Source organism: Lutra lutra, chromosome X, assembly GCF_902655055.1.
Source record: "Lutra lutra chromosome X, mLutLut1.2, whole genome shotgun sequence".
NCBI classification, from domain to species: domain Eukaryota; kingdom Metazoa; phylum Chordata; class Mammalia; order Carnivora; family Mustelidae; genus Lutra; species Lutra lutra.
This window is the reverse complement of record NC_062296.1, coordinates 84,630,004-84,648,210: the sequence shown is the minus strand read 5'-3', so window position 1 is coordinate 84,648,210 and position 18,207 is coordinate 84,630,004. Positions and strand designations below refer to the sequence as shown.

The window sequence follows — 18,207 nt, the reverse complement described above, 5'->3', positions numbered from 1 at the left end:
AGGCCAGTCATTGAGAACCCCGTGACTATTTTCATTGATTCACTTCCGAGTTTTTTCTGTGTATATTTATATACACCCATGATCACGTCATCCATGACTTTGGGGTCATCTACCTCCCAGCTTCCCTCCATCACAGGGCTGAGTTTAAGGCAGTCATTGTCAACATTGGTTGCACATTAGAATCACTGAGGGGGCTTTTAAAACCCTGGATACCTGGACTGTGTTCCAGATCAATTAAATCAGAATCGCTGAGGGTGGGAGACTGGAAATCAGGATTTTCAAAAAATTCTTCAATGGAATTAATTTGAGGCTTATAGAAACCCTGCAAAAATAACACAGAGTTCCTTATACCCCTCACTCAGCTTCCCTCGATGTTAACATCTAATGTCTGGAATTGGAACCAAATAGCTATCAATGTTTAACATATTCCAAAGATGGCATCTCAAATCACTGAGGAAAAGACAGACTTTTTAATAAATGGTGCAGGACCCCTAGCTAGACATTTTGGAAAGGATTAAGTTAAATCCATACTTCTTCCCACACATAAGAATAAATTCTAAGTGTATTTAATGTAAAAAAAAAAAAAAGGAAAGAAAGAAAGAAACCAAATAAATACCAGAAAAACTCAAGGGTGAATTCCCCTATAACCTGGGCATTGGAAAAGGCTTTCTAACGAAGACTTCAAATCCACAGGCAGTAAAAGAAAAGACTGGCAAATTTAACTACAATTTTTTTTTAAGATTTTATTTATTTATTTGACAGAGAGAGATCACAAGTAGGCAGAGAGGCAGGCAGAGAGAAGCTCTGTGCTGAGCAGAGAGCCTGATGCAGGGCTTGATCCCAGGACTCTAGGACCATGACCTGAGCCAAAGGCAGAGGCTTTAACCCACTGAGCCACCCAGCCACCCCTAACTACAGGTTTTAAAAAAGATTTTATTTATTCATTTGAGCAAAAGCAAGGGGAGTGGCAGGCAGACAGAGGAAGAGGCAGAAGCAGGATCCCCGCCAAGCTGGGAGCTTGGGGTGCAGGACTGGATCTCAAGAGCCCAAGATCATGATCTGAATGGAAGGCAGATGCTTTACCAACTAAACCACCAGGCAGGAGCCCCTTAACTACATTTTTTAAAAATTTAATTCGCATGACAAAAACATGAAATCAAAAGATAATTGACAAACTGGGAGAAAATATTTGCAACATATACCACAAAGGGTTAATATCCCCACTATATAAAGGACTCTTAAAAACTGATCAGGTGATCAGGGGCGCCTGGGTGGTAGGGTGGGTTATAAACATTTATTCCTGCTTTTGGCTCAGGTCAGGATCTTAGGGTCGTGAGATGGGGTCCTGTGTTGGGCTTTGTGCTCAGTGGGAATCTGCCAGATGTTCTCTCTCTACCTCTCTCTCTCTGCTCCTCCACCTGCTCTCTCTATCAAATAAATAAAATCTTAAAAAAAAATCAGGGGTGCCTAGGTGGCTCAGTGAGTTAAAGCCTCTGCCTTTGGCTCAGGTCATGATCCCAAGGGTCCTGGGATTGAGCCCCACATCACGTTCCCCACGCCACGGAAAGACCGCTTCTCCCTCTCCTTCTGCCAGCCGCTCTGCCTACTTACGTGCATTCTCTATCAAATAAATAAATAAAATCTTTAAAAAAAATATCCAGTAGAAAAGGCGGGAAAGACATGAATGCACAATTAACAAGAAAGATACAAAAATGACCCCAAATACATGAAAAATGTTCAAACAGTCCTCATAAGAGAAGTGCAAATTAAAACACCACTGAGTTGCCCTTTCTCAACTACCACACTAGAAGAATTTAAAAATATGATGACATTCAGTTGGTGAGGCTAGAAGGTTGGAGGGAGGTGGCCAGAATATTTCTAATACTCCCCAGGAGATTCTGATGTGCAACCAAGATTGCAAACCATTATTTCAAAGTAATGGTCCAAGTGGAAACTTGATACAATAAAAAACTGCATTTCCCCTAAAACTGAAAGCCCTTCTTCACAGTCAAAATTCCAGAATTCCTTAGCCAACATGGCAATTAAATATTATTATTGTTATTATTATTATCATTATTACTTTTAGGAAAAAGGTCATCCTGTTTGCTACGTACCACTGCAGTTTTCCTAACTCTTCCGGCGAGGAAGGGCATGGTATCCTGACAGAACAGCAGCACTGTTCTGGAGACAGCAGTAAAAGAAAGAAGAAAATACATGGTCAAGAACAAGGCAAGGCAGAAGCTCAGATCCATCAAGTATTATGGTTTCTACAGTGGCTGCATTTTATAAAGCCTTGTCTAAAACAGGTGATTAAAAAAAAAACCCTGGATACTATTATACTGACAATCATACATGTACATAACAGGTGCTCAAAAATATTTATAGCTATTACTCTTCAGCAGCTCCTAAAAATTCTGAAGTAAACACACCCAGCAGCAATGCATCAAACATTCCAGACAGAAGTCCCTCTCAGTAGGGTTTTTTTCCTATCTTATTTTCAAATACAGTATACTGAAACTTTACTGAAGGGTCGGGGAGAATCACCTTTTAGAGCTCACTAAAAACTGTCCAAGAGTCAAAATGGAAGCTATCACATACCTAAATTTATTTATTATATTTTCAGTTTTAAGAAGAACACATCGAAGTCATGTGAAAAAGAACACAGCAATAAAGATAGAGACAACTTACCCATCGGATGAATCTTTGCTCTTTTCAAAGCAACCATTACAGCACATATGTTCATTGTTTTATTCATTTTTATTGTGAATGTACAATTTAATGTGCTGTGAAGAGAAATATAGATAATCGGAATGTTACTAAACTGGAAATCTACCTACAGATTAGTAAATGCTTTTTCAAACTTGGGAGTGAGGAAAGGAGACACTGATGCTATGAACTTGGTGACACCCCAATGAGCTTGCGAACACCCATGACTTTGACCATGAGACATTTATAGAGGTTTACGGTCTCAGAGGTTGCAAACCAGAGACCCTGTGACCACACACAACTGTTGTTGATTCATTTTGCCTGCAGGAACTAGGAACTGGCAGGGGTGCAACTTGCTTGCAAAGACAAGCATCTTAACATCTAGAGTCTTACCCCTAGCTGGCTACTTGTCTATTATCTGTCGGTGTTTGAATTTCCATCATGAGAGCCCTGTCACATACCAGCCTGGATGAACATCAAGGTCTCTTAAATCCAAAACTTCTCTGGCAATTCAATCTAGATCATTGGATAACTAGCAATTTAAGACATTATCGCTTATTTTTTTTCTTTAGTCTTGATTTACGCGAAAACATGTTAATGTTGCAAATAACCAAAAGTGGTAAATGACAAGAACTCAATATATATATATATATATATATATATATTTAGTAGATAGGGATTCAATCTACAGTTTTATGAGCAATTGCCATTATCTGTACCAATGAACAGCTTGATGAGCAGAAACTGTCACTTTCTGGGACCTGTGCTATCACAGAATGCTCAGGATTCAGGTGACGACATTACTGACCCATGTGAGCCATTAGCTTATGCAGCCAGGACAGCTGATGGACACAATGTAACAAGATCATCTGTGCAACCTCAAATAATTGTCTGGCAATCTCTGATTCACCCCTGCACCTCTTTTTAATTTCTTCTCTTCTCCTGCATTCCTGTCTTTTCCTCCCTTCTCTCCTTCTCCCAAGCACCATATTATGTTCCTCCTTCTCTGTCTTGCCTTCACTAGACTGGACCACTGGGAGCCATTTCTTGGTTATACTGGTGGCCCTTGTGGCTAAGGATACTGACAGTTCTTAGCATCACAGCACCAGAGGCAAATGGCGCAATCCTACCCACCCCTCTGCAATCCACAAAGAAACGGGAAGACACATGTAACAGAGCGATGAGTGTTTCAGAGACCAAAAACATATATCCAAAATGTATGCATATGTATGTATTTATTTTTTAAATATTATTTATTTTAGAGGAACACATTTAAAACCCCTCAATACCTTATTTCTCATGAGTAGCGAAATAATATGGATAAAAGTATTAAAAATGACTAACCTTTGGGCCTCTGCTGTGGCACACACGGTAAAATAAGTCTGGAAAAAAATACACACACACACACACACACACACACATATATATATATATTCCTTTGACAGTTGTAAATGTCAGTCAAAACAACCCAGCACTTATCACAGCCTCACAGAACCTTAGAATCACAATAACCCCTAGGGACGATCCAATTCACATTGCTGTTGGATTTCCGCCCAACTGTCAAAGCTACTGGGGCAAACAAGGTTTGCCTGCATCCTGCTACCGTCAAGAACTCACTACCACACAAGGGAGCTCATTCTGGGGCCCTCGTTTTAGGAAACTTTCCCTGTAACATCCACCCATGGTTATTTCCAGCTCTGATTCTGGATCCATCCAGTTCGAATTTTTGGGGCAACGGAATTAGTCTAGTCAATCTTTCTCTATGACAGATTTGGGGAAGTTTGAATACATTTCTCCTCAGGAACGCAGAACTCCATGCTTTCCCCCAAACAGAAACAGTAATGATAAACAAGGCATAGGATGTTCTCTGATTACCTCACTTAAGGTTTGCAGGATTTTGTTTAGCTCTGATCGTCTGTTAATAAAACAAGAGAAATTGACGTGAAGGAGATCACTGGCGACGTTAAATTCAAAACAAGTTAGATTTTTAGCAATTAAATTAAGCCTATGGTATTTACTGTTTCCAGTGTTCACTTTGAAGAAACACTGGGTATACTAAGAGATTCCTATGTGAGAAAAATAAATTATTTATATGACAAGGGAAACTAGCCAGACAGAAGCTGTATCAGTTCTATCCAACAGCAAGATATAAATTATGGTTGAACGATCTTGTTATTCATTAGGCTCCTGCAACCCCCAGGCAGCTTCTTCTGGCAGAGGGCCCAAGGGAGAGCCAGCCCAAGGCAAAATTTCTGAGAGGGGCTCACCAATCACCGTGGGGCCCTGCACCCCTGATTTCTTCCTCACTCCCTCTCCACCTGACCCCACCACCCTCTAGCACTCTCCAGCCCCCATTCCCCTCCTCAGCACTCCTCTTCCAGAATCTCCCTCTTGCCTTTCCTCTAATCCCTCTCAAACAACACCTTTATTTCTTCAATGTGGAAGAGTTTCACGAGAGGTTAGGATAAAAGAAACCTAGTTAAAGAATTCACTCTAGGAGTGCCTGGGTGGCTCAGGCCATGGGTCATGATTTTGAGGTCCTGGGATGGGCTATGTCAGGCTTCTTGCTCAGGGGGAGCCTGCTTCTCCCTCCTCTGCCCTTCTCTCTCAAATAAATGAAGAAGAAGAGGAGGAGGAGGAGAGGGGAAAGGAGGAGGGGGAGGAGAATTCACTCTAAGGCAACCATTCTCAACTGGGGGGGGCGGGACAGACTCTGTCCCGCAGAGGACATTAGGCAATATCTGGAGATGTTTTTGATTGTCACAGTTGGGGGCTGGGTGTTACTGGCACCTAGTGGGTAGAGGTCATAGATCTGTTACAGCTCCTACAGTGCAAACACAGCCCCGCATACTAGAGGACGATCAGGTCCAAAATGGCAATAGTGCCAAGGCTAAGAAACCCAGCTCCAAGGAATGGGCAATAGTTCTAGGTGGTTCCAGGGAAGGTCTAGAGGAAAGAAGAGAACAATTGTGACAATAATAAGTAATCAGCTAGCTTTTCTATTTGGCAGGAGCCACTCCTCCTTAACTGTGCTCAGAGGCTACCTTTCCGGGGATCTCCCTGGTTCCTGGGTTCAAGTCCATCCACTCTGCCTGCTCTGTATTTAGATATGTAGAACATCCTTCGGTGCCCTAGACATATCGCATTCATTGTAGGGATTGTACTGTATCATTATTTGTTTGCATCCTAGGTCTATTCTACCAGACTCTAGACTCCTGGTTCTAAAAATTGGCCTCAGGCTAGAACCACCAGGGGGCATTCAAAAGTACCAACTTCTGTGTCCCAGCCCCCAAATACTGATCTAATTGTTATAGTGTGCCTGGACATCAGGATTTTTAAAAGCTCCCCCAGGTGATTTTACTATGTGGCCAGGGTAGAGAACCATTGTTCTAGAACAGTTTTCCATCCTGAGTGTTGGGTTTATCCCAAAGGCCAAATCCATAGTAGGAACCCAACAAATGCTTTGTGGCTTTAAATGAATTCCTCTGTATTTCAAATCTAATAATTCAGATGAATTGTAAATATGCAAATTTGTGTTTTATTTACAAATTTGTGAGTTTAAAAAAATGTATCTTGGGGCGCCTGGGTGGCTCAGTCAATTAAGTGTCTCCCTTCAGCTCAGGTCACGATCCTGGAGTCCAGCACCAGGCTTTCTGCTCACTGGGGAGTCCGAGTCTCCCTCTGATTCTCCTCCCTCTCGTGCTCTCTCTCTCTCTCTCTCTCTCACTCTTTCTCTCTCTCAAATAAAATAAATGAAATCTTTTTTAAAAGTTGAAAAAATGAAAAAATGTATCTTATCCACATTGTTTCCCATCTAAAGTTTAAGATACTTCTAGAACATTGAGATTTTCTGCTTTTTATTTCATACATATACTCTGAATAGCTAGGAAAGCTACGTTTTTATTAGGAGTTCAAAAAATAGCAATAAAGGACAGAAACACCACTCCTGTCCATCCCAGTTCTCACCCAGTTCTCACCACTCTCACTAGGGGAGCCCTACAGATGTCTGATAGCCCCCAGATATCAGATATAAGAGATATAAGGCTCCCCTCCACCTCCGCACTGCTAACCCAGGGGAAGCGGCCAGGTCAAAATGCTAATTGAAAGGATGACCCTTAAAGAGTGTTCTTTTTTGTTTTGTTTTGTTTCGTGTTGTTTTGTTTTTGACCTAGTTCAATATCATCACAGATACTCCCCGGGCATTTTGGATTTAGTTCAAAATTTGATGCAAACCTCATTTGAGGGGTAGTAGCAAGGTTGAGAGCAGGTAAATTTTATTTCCGATGCTGCTTCCAAGCGCGGGGATGAAGACATGATGTTTCTGCTCCCAGCGACGCTCAGGTAAGACTGACTCCAAGCCTAGACTGATATTTTGACCTCGTGTCTGACTGGGAGCACCTGTATTTGTAATGTATTTCTCACTGTCCATGCTTGAACCTGGAAGCTGGTACCTACTTCACGAAGACCTCTCTGACTTTTGAATGACTGAGGCTTCATGAAAGCACGAACAAATGGAACACACAGCATCCCACCTTGAACTCCTCTTCCAACCTTTCTACCAAATCATATTAAAGCTCAAATACCAATTCAAACTGACCTCTTAACGTATCTACGGAGTGTCAAGGAGAAGAGCCTCACAGGGCTATTTGATGACGGGTGACTACCGTCTATCCACTAAGAAGTCAAGAACCAATTCTTTATAAGCTTTGGGTCTATTTCCCCTTCTCAGTTTCCAAAAGTAAAGACCACTCAACAAGCATCTTTCCGTGGCTGATGTCTTAACTTTTAAATCAAGCAGCAGATTACTCACCTCGATTCCCTTAGAGACAGGATGCCCGATAAGGTGCCATTAGCCGCATTTTGATTCTGTTAGGGGCACAAAATCATTAAGAATATAACAAATACTGTTGTGGGTTTTTTTTTTTACATTCTCTAACAAGAAGTTGTTCTTCAGTTTCGTTGGCCACCCAAAGAAATACACCCTAAAACGGAATGATAACCAAAGATCAAATCCTATTGACTGAGCTGGTTTCTGTTTTTATATTTCCTTTAAAAAATATTCTGAATCAGCAAGTCCAATGTGCTCACTGATTTCATTGTTCCAAGGGTTCCCCAAGAAGAACACGTTAAAGCTCTCCACCTTAAAAGGTCCCAGACGTAAGTAAGGATACCAGTGTAAAGAGGGAACTTGGTAGCAGACTCCACTGCATTTCTAGCACCTTCTTCCTCACCTGGCGCATAGTGGGTGCTCAGGAAATAGTCACTAAAAGAACAAACCACATTTGGCTGGGATCCTCTGACCCGATCTAGGTCATGGGAAGACTGACACTACTGTCTCTAAATCCCCTGTGGGCTGGAACAGAATCAGATTCATAAGACTCCTCTTAGATTCAATATATTTCTTATTGCCAGAAGTTTCTACTATAATTTAAAAAATCTTTTAAAGGCAATAGGATTCCAGCATATAAACATTCAGCAGCAAGCTTAGTGAAAACTGAAATATACTTATTAACAAAGTACCGTGATTATTATGAAGACAAACCCTCTTGACAAAGCTAGTGATTCAACAACACGTTTTTACTTAAATTTGGTCCTAAAAGTAAATATGCCAAATACCACGAATAATCTGAACCTTAAACAAATCTTTAAATGCACAAGCACTTGCTTTTTAAAATTACAATTTAAAAAAAAATCTTTTAAAACCTACCTGGGTACCATTGCTTTCTTCATATGGAAACATTATTTCACCTCTAAAGAATGCTAAAAATAAATTTGGAAAACAAAATTTGAGACTTGCATCCTTAGAGCTTAAGGATAATAATACAACACAGGAAAAGATTATCAGATTAATAATTAATAATCAAACTAATAAAATAAATGGTTTCGTCAAATTCTTCGCAGTTACTCACATTTACCGTCTTTTCTGTCAGAACCGTACTCAATGACCATCAGTACAATTTTCAGAAAATGTGAACAATAAATTCTGTGTGGGAATGTGGAAAGAGAAAAACCTTGTCTCCTGGTCAAGAAATTTTAATCCTACATGCTGCTCATCAGAGCCTCGTTTCCCATAAAGATGCTAACTTGGGGAACTGGCTCTAACATACAAAATACTTTGGGGGGCACCAGGGTGACTCAGTTAGTTAAGCTTCTGCCTTTGGTTCAGGTCATGATCCCAGGGTCCTTGGATGGAGCCCTGTACCCAGGCTCCCTGCTCGGTGGGGAGCCTGCTTCTCCCTCTCCCTCTGCCCCTGCTTGTGCTTGTACTCTGTTTGTCTTCTCTCAAATGAATAAAATAAAAATCTTTAAAAAATAATCTTTTGGGGTTTTCTGGTTGTAGTTACATACAAAAAGGAGGGAGAGAAAAAGCGTTTCTCAGAAATTAAGCAGCCGTATAACAGTCTAATTATTCCTTGTCATTTGACCTTTTTTTTTTTAAGATTTTATTTATTTATTTGACAGAGAGAGACACAGCAAGAGAGGGAACACAAGCAGGAGTGTGTGAGGGAGAAGCAGGCTTCCCCCTGAGCAGGGAGCCCGATGTGGGGCTCGATCCCAGCACCCAGGGGTCATGACCTGAGCCAAAGGCAGCCGCTTAACGGATAAGCCACCTGGGCACCCCTTTTTCTTCCTTTTAGAAATAGAGCTACCAAGTGCAATCTCTCTCCAAGAACAAAGTTAAGATTTTGCTTTTGAAACCTGAATAGTATGCAGGGAAAATCCTTTGTTCAGTTGAACAACTCACTGTGTCTTTTGTTCCAGAAATGCCAGAAACTCTGTTCTTAAAATGCGCACTTCGGGAAAATACAGAACTCAATTTCAGTCAACCCGTTTCCTACAGGGTATACTTGGAGGGGCTCCAAGTCGATCAAAAAAGAAAGAAAGAAAGAAAGAAAGAAAGAAAGAAAGAAAGAAAGAAAGAAAATAGAGACTGCTTAACACAAATACACTGTGTGCACTTCATAATCTACAGAGACACAAAACTGGCCTCTTGAGCAGAAGGCAAAGAGGTCATACAAACTAGGGTAGGTGTCAGCCATTTTTCTGGTATCCGATCAGACATTTAAGGTTTTGTGGGCCATACGTTCTGTTAGAACTACTCAACTTTGTAGTTGTAGCATGAGACGCCAAACAATATGTACACAAATGACATGGCTATGTCCCAATAAAACTTTATTTACAAAAACAGGTGGCAGGCATTATTTAGACTATGGACAGTCGTTTGTCAACTCCTGAGCTGGAGGCTTAAATGCCTTCTCAGCCATCTCTTACAGCAACCCAAAGTACCACTGATGCCCATAGCCAAGAACCTAATGGTCCACTTCCACTTAAAATGGCCGACAAAGCCACAGGCCCAGTAACTAACAGGATTTATCTCTTTTAGCAACTTCCCTACTGAGAACCTCAACTTTGGCGTATTGATACCGAAATCTCAATTAATGCAGCATAGAATTATTAAAAGTAAAGATACTTGATATATGCATAGAATTACTTCTAAATTTGGGGGGGGGGACTTAGCTATTAAAAATGTATTTAGTGAGTGCATGCCGACACCCACAGTTTCTCTCCCTCACCCCCCTTGGTTCTCCAAGTTCATCCTTCAGTCTTGTGGAACGCACGCTGAATTTCAGAAGCGTGCCCAGAGCCCAGAGGTAGCAGAGCAATTGGGAAGCTTCTGACCCTCAGCCTAACTCTGCCTGGTCAGCTCCCAGTTTTTCCACCAGCCTCCGTTTCCCTTAATGGTCTCAGATTGGAACCCGAGAGAAGTGAAGGTTTCTAGTTTCTGGCAGGATACCATGGGATTTCCGGTGCCAAAAGAGTTGGTTCCCTGATGACGTTGTTTTCACCAGACACTAAAACAAATGGTCAATTCAGTCACTTAATTGGGGAAAACATTACTCCAACCAGCTTCCTGGCATCTGTTATTCAAGATGACCTTTTTTTTTTTAAACTAAATGTTCAATTTGCAAAGTTATCAAACATCATGTAGACACAACACTAAACTAGACATTAGTCACCAGTCCAAAACACAGATGAAGCGTAAAAATAATGAAATGACAGAGAATTCAGTAAGAGAAGGGTAAGAAAAGAGGGAGGGAAGAAGAAGAAGAATTACAACATATGTGAAAGTGAAATATATCTAACCAGTCTTTTTTCCATTTAATCAAAACAGCTAATATCTGCCTACTACACTCTACCTGGTGCATTCTATCAGCAGAAAGTTCATATACGTAAATCTCACATTCACACAAGCAGAAAAGTTTTGGGGACCATTCTTTGAATACAAGGTTTTCTTCTTTTCTAATACTATCCAACCTTAACTTCTTTTACTTGAAGTTGTTTCCTATGTTTTTAAAACAAATTATTAAAGGAAACAGAACAAAAGGAACCGAAGAAATGGGAAATATTCCTATAAGGATTGTTTTTTAAGACTTTAATATTACAATTCACTACCTTCCTCCTCTCTCTTCCCATGATCCAGTTCTGACCTGCCACACCATGTTTTTATGTTTTTCACATCTGCTTTCATTGGTTTTAATAAGGAAAGAAACCCAGAGAGCCAAACCAACGTGAGAAAAATGGCTGTTTCATTCCTTCTGGCCCATGGCAGAAGGGAAACTATTCCCATTTCAAAAACAGTGTGTTCTCAAGAGATTTCCATCTTCAATTCAAAAAATAGTGGGCACAGTCTGGGTTAAGGATGGCAAAGTACACTCTGGGCACTACTGGAATTAGCATCCAATTAAACTAGGTATACGTGAGGTTTTCAACATTCCGGTACTGCGGTTTATTTTACTTTTAGCAAAAGACAACACCCTCTTTCTAAGCTATAATACTTAAGGGCCTATGGAAAAACTTGAGGGATTGATATACCAGAAGTGGCTTTCAATAATTAAGTTCATTACTAGTTAATACTCACAGATCAACTCTAAGGATATTAGTTATGGATTTAAAGCTATGGAGAAAAATATTTGGTGTAGAGCTTCATGTTCTCATATTAAGGAAATTCATCGCCATCTCACTAAGCAACAGGGAGATCATTTCAGGCAGATCTAAAATTCGCTTTTGTTTTCATATGGGACTTCTTACTAGCCAGGCGATGTGAAAAGAGAGAGATCAGAGAGATACGCATCACATCCTCAACAGGAGAAAAATAAACCTTTTCTCTCTCTGGAGCTCATTTATCTGGTAATATGTAATGTATACAAGAACTAACCTGAGTCATTGCAAATAGACGACAAATTGCAGATATTTCTCTGGGGTTTGACTCCTGCAAAGAAAACAACCCAGCCGGTTAAACATGTCAACACCTACACTTACATCCTACATTGTCAAGAGAATTCACAAATTTAGGCATCAAATGTGGACCAAAAATATTGCAAGTTGGGTATCATTGGCTGGATGAATTCCACAAAGACTAGAGGAACAAGAGACTTTTCGTTTCGTAGCTGCCCAGCTATACAGCTTGACTCTTTACTATTCCTTAGTATGTCACTGTCTAATTCCCTACTCCTCCCTCAAAATTTTTGTTGTCCTGTTCCCAATTAATCCCTCTCCCGTCTGACATAAAAAGAACAGTATGAAGGCAAATCGAGCATAGAGACTTTAAATGCAATAGCCCTTCCTTTCCTGGGAAGGGGAGTCCTTGAACACTCTAATGCTGGTCTTATTTCCTTATGCAAATATATTAAGAAAGAACAGCAGTGTCACGATGTCATCGCACCTAGGCAAAAACCATGAAATTCAAAACTATTTGCTCAACAACCACCATATTCTACAGGTTTTGGAAGGTTGCAGATATAGACCCTGCCCTCATCGAGCTTACAGTCTAGTAAGTGATGGCGGCCGGGAAATAAAAAGTTAGAGTGAGGGCAAAATGGAGGGAAGGCCAGGACAAGAGACCACACAGGCATACAAAGGAGGGAGGGACGAATGGGAGATGAAATAAGCCATGTTAGAACCAAAAACTTCCTACATAGTCACCTAAAAAACACTGCATCCTTTGGTGAAAAGAGAAGTACATCTCTTCTTTTGACTTGAAGAGAGCTCAAGGTTTACTCCCCTAAAAATCTTGCCTTAATTGCATCCTTTTGGTGAAGTACATGAAATCTATAGTAAATGAGGGGCAAATGCTGATAACACATTAAGCAAAGTGCCAAGGGGAGAAGACTGTGACGTTAAGGAATATTTTGCTGTCCTTGTGAGGTCTGGCTTGGTCAGAAGTATGTATGCAATGCCCGATTGCTATTTTATTTCCATTGTACTTTAGGAGTGCATAATTTTTTTCTTAAGAGAACAAGTTTGGACACAAACTAAAATTAGAACTTGTGTTAGTGCATGTGAAATGGTTTCTGCCAGAACGATCTGGGTGACGTTTGTTATATAGGTATCATGCTTCAGCTAAGAGATTTGATTCTGTGAACAAACTGAATTTAGGTGCCACAAGGTACCCCGACATGTAGAATTCTATATTGTTTCACAGCAATGTTACCCACGCCAAAATAGAAATTTCATTTTGAATATACCTGCTTTAGATGGTGGGTAGTAATGCTTTAAATGTTCTCTACAATCCTTGGTCTACTGTTCACTCAGTGTTACCCTCCATCTCTCATCTTTCTCTAAATTTTTGGCACCTTTGTTTCCAGCGATGTGCGTCTTTAGCTGCTCAAGAACCCTGAGAATTTTCTTTCCCATTCTTAGGGCTTATCTGTTTTCCCCGAGTACATGGCCCCGAGTACATGGCCACAGGTTATCCTTTAAATCGTGAGTAAGAAAACCTTATAAAGGGTCAAAAAATAAATATTTTAGGCTTTGTGGGCCATATAGTCTCTGTCACAACTACTCGACTCTCCTGTTCATTGTACTGGAAAAGTAGCCATAGATAACATGTAAACAAACAGGCATGGCAGTGTCCCAATAAAACTTTATTTACAAAAACAGGCAGTGGGCCATATTTGCCCTGCAGGCCACAGTTTGCCAACCCCTATTTGAAATCAACCAGAAGCCTTTGTTAAGCAAATCGCGTATTCCTACTCTTGCACTAGGTACTTAAAAGTACATCCCTTTATTTGATTTCAAAAGAGTTTGAGGTTGACTCCTCTAAGAAACCTTCCCTCAGAAATTGGAAGGGGAGGTGAACCATGAGAGACTATGGACTCTGAAAAACGATCTGGGAATTTTGAAGGGGTGGGGGGTGGGAGGTTGGGGCACCAGGTGGTGGGTATTGTGGAGGGCACAGATTGCATGGAGCACTGGGTGTGGTGCAAAAAATAATGAATACTGTTATGCTGAAAAAATAAAAAAATTAAAAAAAAAAAAAAAAAAAAAAAAAAAAAAAAAAAAAAAAAAAAAAAAAAAAAGAAACCTTCCCTCATAAATTACATCCCATTGATAACCACTAGCACCAGCCCTTTTATTTCCCACGCTTCTTAACCATGTCAGAAACACCTGTGTTATCATTTGCCTTTATCTGCATACATGTTTGTGTTAGTTATCTCTTTATCTGCCTTATCTCTCCCCAAACTAGAAGATTCTGAAGGGTGGGCACTGTGTAACATCGTGAGTATATAGCCCCAGACACTTAGTACAACTTCAGGTACCCAGTGCATAAACATCTATTCATTAAGAACAGATTTCATTTTAAAAGGTAGGAGAAAAGAGAAAGAAAACATAAAAACCAGCCATTTGTTTCATTTTACTTTAGTTATAAAAAAGAAAAAAGTCTTGATATTGATAGTAAATCATACCTGATGCATTGAAGGTTTTTACTATAGTGATTTTAGTTTTTTCTGCAAAGAAGCAATTTAAATATTAGAGCAGAACTGTTGCTTGTTTTTAAAAAACAATTTGCCATGAGTAGCATTTTAGTGAAGTGCTAAGAAAATCATACTGTTGACACCTTTTGGCCACTATGGCTCTTCCCGGCAGCAGAATAAAGGGAAATCACATACCCAGATCCTATAGCACTGAAATAGGGTGGGTGTGGGCTTTGGATTCCCGTGTTTACCCAGTTCTCTCCCACCCATTACGCACCCCACTGTTTGTGCCATTCTACTGTGGTTTCCACGTGCTGCTGCTAGACAAATTAATGTAGAGTTACACTTCAGATATGTAGAATTAAGCCACTCTCAGGACCTTCAGGCGACAGGTTGCAAAGAAAAGGTGGTTCAGAATAAAACTTAATGGAAACACAAGATCTAAAATACTGCATACTCTATAATCAAGAAAATGTCCTGCTATTTTCTCTAGGAGCTAACATAATATTATCGCTATTACATCCGTAGATATGATTATTCTCAAAGAGGCTGAAACACTCGACTACGGTTGTACAATAACCTCACAGCAGAACCAGGACAGAACTGTTCAAACTGCAGGCTAATAGGAACACGCTCTGAAGAAGCAAACCTTAGAAATGGCTTCCCCAGAGTATGTTGGGTTCATTTCTCAGATAACGGAGAACCAGGTTTAGAAATCCTTGCCTTAAGGATGGCCAATTAGCACCACGCTCTAACCAACTGAGCTAACCGGCCGGGACTGGATGGCCAATTAGAAGAGGCTGTGATAGGGGCACAGATTTGCAAAGGTCTGTCTGCCTGGGTGAGTGGCAAATTCTGAAAAGAACACAAAGCTCAGATCTTAGAGAAGCACTTAAGAATGATAACGTTACATTACCAGCTTCTGAAACCTCGATTGTGTTATGTGTGACTGATGAGTTCCCGTTTTAGTTTGTGACTGACTCATGGGTAATGGCTGGTGGTAATTACAGATGCTGACAGTATTTTGCATTATCATATAGTATTTGGTTTGCCCTGATACTATCCTTCCCAGAGCAAACAAAACACATCTATGAAATGAACTTCTGGTTCTAGAAACAAAAGTGCTTTTGGGGAAAAATGTTCAACCTCACTAATCGAGAATGTAAAACAGAACCTACAGAATTGAAAGCTCCGATTATATGTGAAATAGTCTCAGCTCTCAGCAAAGGTACGGTGACACGGATATCCTCATTCACTGCCGACAGGAATGTTGCTGGGTACAAGCTTTCAAGAGGGTAACTGAGCAGTGTATCTATCAAGGACCTTAAAATACTCGCCAACTGCTAACCCATTACATCCAATCCTTAGAATGCTTCCTACGGAAATCGGGAATGAATGCAAAATGTTCGCACAAGGATGTTCATTGCAACAATTTCTATTAAAAAAGTAGAAACAGCTTTAAGAATGTTCAACATATGGTACACAATGGAATATTATCAAGTCATTAATAGTAATGGACAGCAGAAAATACTTAAAATTTAATATGAAATCAAAAGGGCAAAACATAAAAATCTATATGCACTATGACTATTGCGTAAAAGACACACACACACATACTGCATATGTATATATGATCATGAATGGAAATATACCAAATGATTAACAGTAACAGTCTTAGAAAAGTAACATTAGAGATGATTTCTATTTTTTTCACTATATTTTTCTATATTCTCCATTTGTTATGAGCGAAGATAACAAAAATAAGATAACAAAATAATTAAAAATTACACTTTTTAAATGTTATTTTAAATGGAGGGAGTTCAAGAAAATGATAACAACAGAATGACACTATCAAAGTGAAATGAGTAGTAAATCAACAATTGAAGGCATAGGAAGTAGGCAAGGAGACAACATTTAACAACCCAGAAGGCTGACCACACAAGTGAGAAACCCAAGAAGGCAGAGGACGAGCTATTATATTTAGAAAGAACTTGGTATTACCTGTTTTGTTTAAAGTGGATAATACACTCGAAGTAGCATCTGAAATAAAGTAATGAAAATTAAGCCCAATTATTGATACGCTTAATGAACACATGCATCTTCTAGATTCCTTAAACATTTCACTTTTCCCCAAATCCTAGAGAAGCTAGAGAGTTTTGCAAAAGCCAGCTGACACTATGGAATGTATTTGCTGCCCATCCCGCCACACACTAATCATTCTCCAAACCCCAGACACAAGTATTCATTCTTTTTTTTTCTTTAAAGATTTTATTTATTTATTTGACAGAGGGAGAGAGATCACAAGCAGGCAGAGAGGCAGGGGGAAGCAGGCTCCCTGCTGAGCAGAGAGCCCGATGTGGGGCTCGATCCCAGGACCCTGAGATCATGACCCAAGCCGAAGGCAGTGGCTTAACCCACTGAGCCACCCAGGTGCCCCAAGTATTCATTCTTTTAAAATGTGTTTTCCAAACACAGGTGATATGTCTAAAATACAGCAACACTTCTATGATTATTAGATTTAAATAAATTCATTTATGTTGTTTAATATTTTATCCCTTTTATACTCCATTATAGTGCAAGTCTCTAAGGGATATATTTCCAGTTAATACCAACTTTAATATACAGCCCTGCGGATGCCTGATGGTACACTCCTACAAAGCAATCTTTAAGTAGCTCTAGCTTAAAATTAAACTTCTTAAACATTATATTTAACTGACTTTTAGAAAAAAAAACTCATTTTGATCTTATTCCCCTTAAAATTCCATTGAAAATCTATTCTAACTGCTATTTCTTTAAATAGAAATCATGGTATCATTTATTATTCTGGATGAAACTTTAAGGGGGAAAGACACATATTATCACACTTAAAAATCCACATATAATGGATCTAAAAACTACTGCCAAAGCTATTTTGAAGATGTTCTTTCACTTTAAAAAGTAATTAAATGTAGGGGCACCTGGGCGGCTCAGTCAGTTAAGCATCTGCCTTCGGCTCAGGTCATGATCCCAGGGTCCTGGGATCGAGCCCCACATGGGGCTCCCTGCTCAGTGGGAAACCTGCTTCCCCCTCTCCCACTCCCCCTGCTTGTGTTCCCCCTCTTGCTGTGTCTCTGTGAAATAAAAAAGCAAATCTTTACAAAGTAATTAAATATAAAAAAAAATAATATCTAGCCCATCCCATTAAACCAAATATGAATTTAAACCAGTTTCGATCAGTGTGAACTTCTTCTAGGATCCATTGGCTCCTTAATCACCAAGAGATTTTTATTTTAACTAAGTAAGAGACTGTGATGAGATTTTTATTTTAACTAAGTAAGGGACTGTGGAAAGGGTTAGGTTTGGGCTGCACAAAGATGAAGGCTGCCTACCCACAGCGGGGAACGCACAGAACGTGCCGGGTCCACCTCCCTCAGACATAGCCCACTTCTCTGGCGTGACGAAGAAACTGGGTTATTTTCTTCATGTCGTGCTACTTAAGAATTGATAAAATCATCTGTAGGGGCGCTTGGGTGGCTCAGTGGGTTAAAGCCTCTGCCTTCGGCTCAGGTCATGATCCCAGGGTCCTGGGATCAAGCCCCACATCGGGCTCTCTGCTTAGCGGGGAGCCTGCTTCCTCCTCTCTCTCTCTCTCCCTCTCTCTCTCTGCCTACCTCTCTGCTTACTTGTGATTCTGTCTGTCAAATAAATAAATAAAATCTTTAAAAAAAGAAAAAAGGGGGCGGCCTTTGAACACTCCATGCCAAAT

At 40.1% G+C, this 18,207-nt stretch overlaps 1 protein-coding gene across 30 annotated transcripts in view; it reads right to left on the bottom strand.

Moving 5' to 3' along the window:
* The window catches only part of ADGRG2 (adhesion G protein-coupled receptor G2), a 143,731-nt gene that overhangs the window by 26,836 nt on the left and 98,688 nt on the right, over positions 1–18,207 (bottom strand). For 23 of the 30 annotated variants that reach the window (XM_047715256.1, XM_047715260.1, XM_047715261.1 and 20 more), the window contains 9 exons: positions 16,464–16,502; positions 14,454–14,495; positions 11,924–11,977; positions 8,414–8,466; positions 7,517–7,572; positions 4,582–4,621; positions 4,051–4,088; positions 2,689–2,783; positions 2,115–2,181 (listed from right to left, as the gene is read on the bottom strand). In XM_047715256.1, coding sequence (XP_047571212.1) covers positions 2,115–2,181; positions 2,689–2,783; positions 4,051–4,088; positions 4,582–4,621; positions 7,517–7,572; positions 8,414–8,466; positions 11,924–11,977; positions 14,454–14,495; positions 16,464–16,502 — 484 coding nt within the window. The remainder of the gene's footprint in view (positions 1–2,114; positions 2,182–2,688; positions 2,784–4,050; positions 4,089–4,581; positions 4,622–7,516; positions 7,573–8,413; positions 8,467–11,923; positions 11,978–14,453; positions 14,496–16,463; positions 16,503–18,207) is intronic. The other 7 variants (XM_047715267.1, XM_047715271.1, XM_047715269.1 and 4 more) reach the window with 1 other exon arrangement.